Source organism: Narcine bancroftii, chromosome 9 (genome assembly GCF_036971445.1).
Source record: "Narcine bancroftii isolate sNarBan1 chromosome 9, sNarBan1.hap1, whole genome shotgun sequence".
Classification (NCBI taxonomy): Eukaryota; Metazoa; Chordata; class Chondrichthyes; order Torpediniformes; family Narcinidae; genus Narcine; species Narcine bancroftii.
In genome coordinates, this window is record NC_091477.1 from 107234227 (window position 1) to 107242558 (window position 8332).

The 8332-nt window shown below is 37.9% G+C and overlaps 1 protein-coding gene across 3 annotated transcripts in view; it reads left to right on the forward strand.

The window, feature by feature from the left end:
• Nucleotides 1-7583, forward strand: part of vwa5b2 (von Willebrand factor A domain containing 5B2) — a 95774-nt gene extending 88191 nt beyond the window's left edge. For 2 of the 3 annotated variants that reach the window (XM_069897211.1, XM_069897210.1), the window contains exons 20-22: nucleotides 4648-4717; nucleotides 5235-5358; nucleotides 6542-7583. In XM_069897211.1, the coding sequence (XP_069753312.1) occupies nucleotides 4648-4717; nucleotides 5235-5358; nucleotides 6542-7294 (947 nt within the window). In that variant the 3' untranslated portion in view covers nucleotides 7295-7583. Of the gene's footprint in view, nucleotides 1-651; nucleotides 1562-4647; nucleotides 4718-5234; nucleotides 5359-6541 lie in introns of those variants that run through there. The other variant, XM_069897212.1, reaches the window with a different exon arrangement.
• The last annotated feature ends 749 nt before the right edge of the window (nucleotides 7584-8332 follow it).

The window sequence follows — 8332 nt, forward strand, 5'->3', positions numbered from 1 at the left end:
TTTTTATACTAAAGCATTAGAATTCCATTTTCTCCACAAGAGTTTTAAACGCGAGTTAATTTTGTCTTGGATTTTCTGCTTTCAAGCAATGCAACTAACAGTTTCTTGGGTGTGTGAAGCATTGCATGATTTCTGGTGGACAGGTGCATGAATCCAGCGATGTCGGATGGAACTTTCGGGAGTCGATGAAACCAGAGAAGAGGTTATTATTCCTATTATCCTGGAGACTATGAAGGAACATTAAATCCCAAAAAGAGAGCAACACAGCTGCAGTTAGAGGGCACTTGCTTTACAGTAGTTGGACAAAAGTCTTTTGCAGCTTTGTGAATGTTTATTTTTTCTAGCCTGCTTGAATATTGACTGTCACCTTTCATCTCTGCGTTCAGCAAGTGGTTGGATAGACTGAGTTTAAAACTACATTCAAGCAATGGTCATAACCTCTTGCGTGGTCAAGCCAACCAATATTTAGACACATAGTTAACATCAGAAGAGATTCGACAAGTAATACTTTGCCACCTTGGCTTTTCTCTACTCTGCTTTTTCTAAAAAATTAGCCAGCAAGATAAATGCATTTTGTTGCTACAAACTGCTCTCGGCCATCCCTCGGCTCAATTTTCTCATGTAATTCATACTGTTCTTCCTTTGCAAAAGAAGATAGACTTGAACAGGAACCAGTGAACAAAGACTGGTGGTGGGACTCACTCAATACCCAAAGTGAGGGGACCATCATGAAGATCATTGACTGGAAGACTGAAGATTGTGGAGAAGGCAATGCTCTTCATATGTGCAGCTACGTACAGTACTTTCTTGTGGTCATGGTTTATATTTAAATTCAGAAGTTTATGTTCTCATTGCAACGTTTGAATAACGTCCACGTGCTCATTCAGTGTTTTGTTTTAAACAGAAAATCCTGATGTCCTGGAAGATAAATCAGGTGGCTGTGCTCTGCAAGATTCAACTCCACTCTCTGCTTCAACCATGCTACTTAAGCCAGGCATCAGCCCAGTTAGAGACACTTTAGAGGAACTTAATACATTTAGGAAGGAGGCACAGAGAGAGTTACTAGACATGATACAGGAAATGGCAGAGGTAGAGGCTGGCTGAGCTGAGGTTGAACGAGATAGAACCTGGCTTTGATTTTCACCCTGGAGAGGGCACCAATGAAGAAGATAAACCTCTCACTGAAGGAAACAATGAGAGTTGGTCTGAACAATGTTGGAGACCCCATGACCCAGGGCTAATTTAGCTACTAGCATTGAGCATTTGCTTTGTGATTAACTGGTAGATGACAAGGTGGCAAACACAATTTGTCTGTCTCTCTGACAGTGCCAAGGCAATGACATTTAAATACATAGCAAAGATTTTGTAAAGAACCAGAGACATCAAAGAAATTTGGAAAAGCCCAACCAAAGAGGCACTTTTTCTCTGAGGAGACTGATGTCAGAACTTGTAACAGGTTTCCAGAAACATAGTTGGAGCTGCCCGTCATCCAATTTCTTTGGAGGATATTTGAGCAGTTTCATTTAATTAATCAAGAATTTGTACTTTATCAAAAATTAAACTGGTTTGTATTTCATTGTTGTATTTTCTCAGAATAACTCACTAATTACATATTTGAAAGTAAAAACAAAAACATTCACAATATTGAAACAACAATCAATGTAAGGAAACATTGCTGGGACAAAAGATAAGCAATAAGCACAATTTAATGGAATTTGTGTTCAGTGAAGAAGAGGTTTCCCCCACTTTTTTCTCCCTCTCTTCTCTGGATGACGAATCCAAAGGTGATATAACTTTATATGTGTATATGGCCAGTTTTGGGTTAGGGTCAATTCAAATAGATAAACTAACTTGATTCATGAGCATTCATAATTTGTCATCAAGTTTGAGAATGCTGGGTGATAATGTTTCTCCCGAGCTACAGAACCTTAGACCGTAAGCTGCTTGAGTTTGGCCAACGTGCACAACAGGCATTGAACGTGAGATCATTGGGCATGCATTCGGAGTATCCATTAACACCACTCTGTCACGTGGTGAACTGGAGGCAGGGGATGATTTACACCAGCTGTCACAAAGTATTGTGCGGCAAATAAAGTCAGAGAAAATAGTGTCTGTTTAAATAACACTACCTCAAACTGGCTGTAGTCTACTTTAAAAGGCTCTGCAAATTACAGTAAGCAGAAATTGATCAAAGCTCCAATGATAATCATTTCTTCAGTGAAATACAGAACATCATTTGCAGTTGCTTACAGCAGGAATTACTGATACTGTTAATATCCAGGGTTAGAGGTGTCAAGAGTATGAATCCATATGCACAGCTAACATTACACTGGTTGGTAGCATATGCAAGGAAGGTAGGATAATTGTACACAATTTTTATAATAAATATACATAATATTTTTAAAAATGATGATTTCTTAGAATTAGGAACAGCAAATCAAACATTTTTGGGGCTTAAGATAAAAAAAACCATTATAAATAATTGGAGAGAATTGATTATAAATTAGTGTTTTGGACTTTGATTAAGTATGTTTTCTTAACTAGTGTAGAACTGCAAGTGATTTGCTTGAACAACTTTTATACATGGCAACAATAAATTTGGGCAGCATGGTTACCACAGCAGTTAGTGCAACACTGTTGTAGCACCAGCAATTGGGACAAGGGTTCGAATCCCACGCTGTCAGTAAGGATTTTGTACGTCCTCCCCATGTTTGCGTGGGTTTTCCCCAGAGTCTTTGGTTTCCTACCACAGTTCAAAACGTACCAGGGGTCGTAGGTTAATTGGGTGTAATTGGGCAGCAATGGACTCGTGGGCCAAAAGGGCCCGCCACTGTGCTGTGTCTAAATTTATTTTAATTAAAAAACAATTCATTCTTTTGTTGGCAAATGAAATCCTAAATTTCTGCACAATAACTCCCTCTACTGATAGGTCAGGTGAAATTCTTCATGAAATGACTGCTGGAAATTCTACTTCTTGAATCCTTATGCCTGCAACACATGTGCTATGTGATACAAATTCTACAGACAGATGTTCTGAAAAAAATAAGTCATATTGTGAAAGGTGAGAACTCTCTTCTAGGTTCAAAGCCATCTGTTGCAAACATAAATTAGGTGCCTGGACACGCTCAGTAGTATTGTACATCATGCAATGCAAGCTGGAAACAGATTCCATAATTTCACCCAGGTGTGTATGTCCCTCAGAGGATGTAGACACTATGTAAAGGCAAACCTTTGAGGTAGATTTTAAATATTTAAAAAAAAATTAAATTTAGGCATACGGCATGGTAACAGGTCGTGCTGCCCAATTTATACCCAATTAAGATACACCCCTGGTACATTTCGAATGGTGGGAGCCCCCGGGGAAAACCCACGCAGCCACAGGGAGAACGTACAAACTCCTTACAGACAGTGCAGGACACGAATCCCAGTCCTGATCTCTGGTGTTGTAAAGGCATTGTGCTAACTACTATGGCAACTTTACCACCCCTATGAAGATGTGCTTTCTTTGATGTTACTTAAAAGGTCAGATCTCTGGTTATGCACATGGGACCATCTTCGCGTAGGTCTTTAATTTAAATACTTTTCCCTCATTGCACCTTAGTTTCAGGTCCCATCCTTCATTGTAACCCAGATCTTGATTTTGAGGCTGTCACTGACGCCAAATCATCACTCCTCCTAAAAGACCACCACCTCCAAAGCAGCTGATTGTATCTGAGCCTTGATGTCCTATTCCCCTCGACTGACTGACTGTCCTAGATTTCCACCCCTCCAAAGACTTCCCCCTCCCACAAAATTGAGACCCATAATCTCCAATGGCGGAATGTATCACATCTTTCCAGCAACCAAAATTATCTTTGCCGTTGTCCTTTTTTAAAAAATATTTTATTTTTGATTATTTTTCCATATACATAGGAAAACTCTCCAATATTTTATATATATATATATATGTGTTTAAAAAAAACTTTCTTTACAACACCCCCCACCACCACCTTGGCCATTGTCCTTAATGCTGGCTGAAAAGAGAAAGCATGCCTGTTGTCTTTTAATAGATTGAGGGCAATATACTAGGATTGATTTAAAGCTCTGTCAGCCTTCACTAAACATGAGAGTTTAATCCTACCAATCTCTATCAGAATATTGTTTTCAGCCTCTCTTGGTGATGTCTATCATTCAACATACTCATCCTTGTGGAGTGAGTTTTCCGAGAAATCCACGTCCAAATTCTTTGTTCCTTAACCAAAACAAAAACCCGACACTGGAATTGCTCTAGTCAAATTATCTTTTGTTAAATATTTGTGTTAGGTTTTCATTTACTGGTAAGTATAAACAGCTTGGGAACAGATAATAAAGAATACCACTTTTTGAAGGCTAGTAAATTGGAGGCATTTGAACAGGTTGCTACCACAAAAATATTATTTTTGCAAGTTGGATTTCTTTGTGAGCAGATAGCATTACTCCAATAAATGTCTTTTCACTAAAACCATTGCAGCAATTGACATTTTTATCAACATATTACCAGTTAAAATGTTATCTTTTATAAGCATCAATGCACCCTGCTTCATAAACAATGCAATGAAATCCTAAATTCTAGAATTTAATTTGTTTGCATTTTTTTCCTTCATTATAACAGCTACCTTTGTTTTCTAGGCAATGCACAGAGCCTATCACCAGTTTCAACCCGAACACAGAAAGCATTTGAAAATTTCTTTGCATCCAGGTACATTTATAAATCTATCCCAAATAGAATACAATTAGTTGATGTCATGGATAATAAGATACAACATGCATTCCTTCTGCACAAACTAACAGAGTGAGTAGAAATGTACTGTGGCATTTCACTGACAATTCTGAATTAATTCAAGAGGGTGGACTTTTTAATATTAACCCATATATAGTAGCTGCTTTGGGATTGCTACTGCATTTTAATTGGCTGTAAATGGTGCAAAATTAGATGGTGCAATATTTATGCGTATCATCGACCCAAATAGTTCTACTGAAATAACATCTATTGAATGCATTATGGTGGATATCATCCAGCTCTTGACAATATGAGTCTCCACCCTTTCTCTCCATGGATGCTGCCCAACACACATCCAACCTCTCTTGGTTCACTCAAGATTCCTGTATCTGCAGTTTTTGTGTTTCTGTAATTTGGCTCCACTCTCTGAAATGTTCTGATTGTCTGATGTGAATCTAAAAAAAAAATGCTGATCTTCCTTTCCTTGCACTATAAGGTTTAACCTGGGAAGGCACAAAAGCCCAAGTCAGACTGGAAAATACATACCAATAAAACCCAACTGTCTATCTGGCAAACGAGACACAGCTCCCGAAGAAGAGATTAATGACTATATGCCACTGGTAAGATAAATTGAATGTTTTAGAATATAGAACACTGCAGGCCCTTTGGTTTGTATTTGTGAAATAACATGCTGGACCCATGGTCCATAAATGCCAATCGTTCATAATGGTCCATAAATGCCAATCGTGGTTTGTTAACGTAATGATAAGGTATGAACTATTAGAATTACTCCAGCAACATGCCAACACACACAATTTGTTTGGGCGTGGGTCCTGTTGCTTCCTTATTTGACAGGCATGAACTCTAAAACTCAGAAAAACACAAAATTTCACTCTGCCTGACCACTCAGGAAATTCAAGTGTGTTAGGTCTGCTTTGTTCATGAATGAGTGAGACAAACACCAGACTGAGTCGAAATCAGGGTTCTTTGTTCTTTATTACCGGATTGTAACACTTGCAACTAACCATGTTAGTCGGAGAATGCATTCTGCCGTTATCAGCAAAATGGTGATTTTTTTATACCCTTGGATACGTGCTTAGAACATCATCATATCATTACTTGTCCAATGACTAAAACTGTTGCTATCCTTTCCCTGCTAGCTTCCTGCCTCTCAATCCATCAATGTCTCTCTTATCTTGTAAGTACAAGGATGCATTCACATCTTGTTACAGCCCTGTACAGGGTAACTCCTTACACATTCCCATCACATGATGTTTTACCTTACAAGTGACATCTCCAGTTTGTCCATCTGATGCTCTATTAATAAATTGCATTATTATGGCATCAATATGACCAGATTATTGACCAGTATTTTAAGTGATCACTGAGATTTCATAATAATCAATCGAGTTCAAATCATGAATTAAATAAAGAGTAACAATGTTATACATATAGAACATGTAAAGAATATCTATGTCATAAAAACATAGATGGCATATGACTTGAAAATAGTCTTGTAGATGTGTGTGAAGGGGATTAGTCTCCAAAAGACATTTTATTATGGTTTCACAATTAACTAATCAAAAAGGTCTGCTCATGCAATGCCTGAAGTTTAGGTTTCATACTATTTACATTCAGAATTCTATCAGAGAATCTTCTAAATCTCCTGCATTTCTCCATGAAAGAAATTAGTCAATTTATTTTAAATATTGCATCTCTCAGATTCACATTTTAGAATGAGCATTTGCCACAGTTATGAATGAATATATGACCATAAAACTATCTGGTACTTTATTATTGCAGGTGCGATTGCAATTGGCATCTGGAGCTTTTCTTCTCAATGAAGCCTTTTCTATGGCAGTTCAAATTCCCTTAGACCGATTGAAAAGGGCCTCGCCCTTTTCATGTCATCGAGCAAGTCTCAGCCCATCTTCTCACTGTACGATGATCAGCAAAACTGAATCTCCTGTCTGCAGAATGATTTCTACTCGTGGACAAAATGAGATTCAGCCCTTTGTCAATTTGAATGACCAGTGTGTGGTGAAAAATGATCAGGGGAATACTGAAGAAATCATAAAAGGTGCTAAAAAAATGATGCAGTCACATCCTGAAACTCTTTTGGATCACAGCATTTCTCCAGCAAATAAGTGGGATCCATTCAGTGCTAGCACTGATGGTCACAGCACCCTCCTTCAACTAGTGGACAGTGGCAGGGGCTCTGAAACTGACCTGTATGAAAATTCACCAGTTGCCTCTAAAAGCTGTGGAGCCTCTTACAGCTTAATAAATGATTTGAACTCTCAATATGATTTGGAAGGGACGAGCTGGGCCACTGCAGTAGGACTGGGCTGGCTTGAACATCAGTGTGCTGGTTACTTTCCAGAATGGGAGCTTATTGCCGCCAAGGCAGATACGTGGCTACATTCTCAACAGTTTCCTGAACAGGTGAATGTTAATGGACTGAAAGCAGCAACGAGGCAGCTTTTCCTGTTACTACGTCATTGGAATGAGAACATTAAGCTCAACATGTTGTGTTATAACCCAAATAATATGTAAATACAGATGTTTCATTACTATAATCTATCTACTTGATGATTTTAAATTGTTGTCCAGGAGATTATAGTGCCTGATTCAAAAAACGAATAAATCAGATTCTCCTGCACCTTTTTGATAAGGCAGCTGTTTTTGCCATTTGTTTGACAGTGTAACTGCAGCATTCTAATAATTAGAAATGTATGGCACAGATTGAAAATATTTTCCTTACTTTCTAATTACACAGCTGCAAATAAAATTCAAAGGATAGTTAACTGTATAATAATTACCCTGAATTTGTATTTAATCTTGAAATAAATGACAATATTGATTTTACATTGCAAGAGAATGTTTCCATTGAAAGCAATTTCGAGAAGTTATGCAAAGTTTCACATTGAGTGCACAACCTCTCCTTTAAGTGTGAGCTCTAATGTTACAGAGCTCATCAGCTTCTGTTAATATTCCCTTGGCCAGTAGTTCAAATAAACAGAACAGAGCATCCACAGTCCAAGAGAAAATTCACAAGGGAAAATGTCGACAAGTGAACAGGGATCCAATGCAAATTTGTTGATAGTTCTCAAGTCATATACAGTATTATATTTTGGCTAAATATGTAATAATTTTCTTTGGTTTGTGGTATAATTTAAAATAGATGGGCCATGTGCTTCCATTCTGGTATAATTAGCTTAGAATTTTATTTACATTTAAGAAAAATTTGTTTCCATGAATGGTCAAATTGACCTCAAGATGCAATACTAGCTTGGTCTGACTGGAGCCCATTTGTGGCACTTTGCAAGAATAAATGTTATTGACCATTTGATAAGCAATTGAATATTTACACAAGTATCAGTCCAGGGAGAGGGGAGCAATACCGAGGCAGAATAAATAGAGGTTTGGTTTCTTGTTCTGTTCATTCTCCAATGCTTACATTTGCATTTCCCCTGAGACAAGCAACCTTTTTAAATGAATAGTAGCCCTTTCACCTTTCCTCCAATTGGTCAATTTTCTGGAAGACCACAGCAGGAGTGTAACTGACCCATCATCAGTAAGGCACAAAGCAAT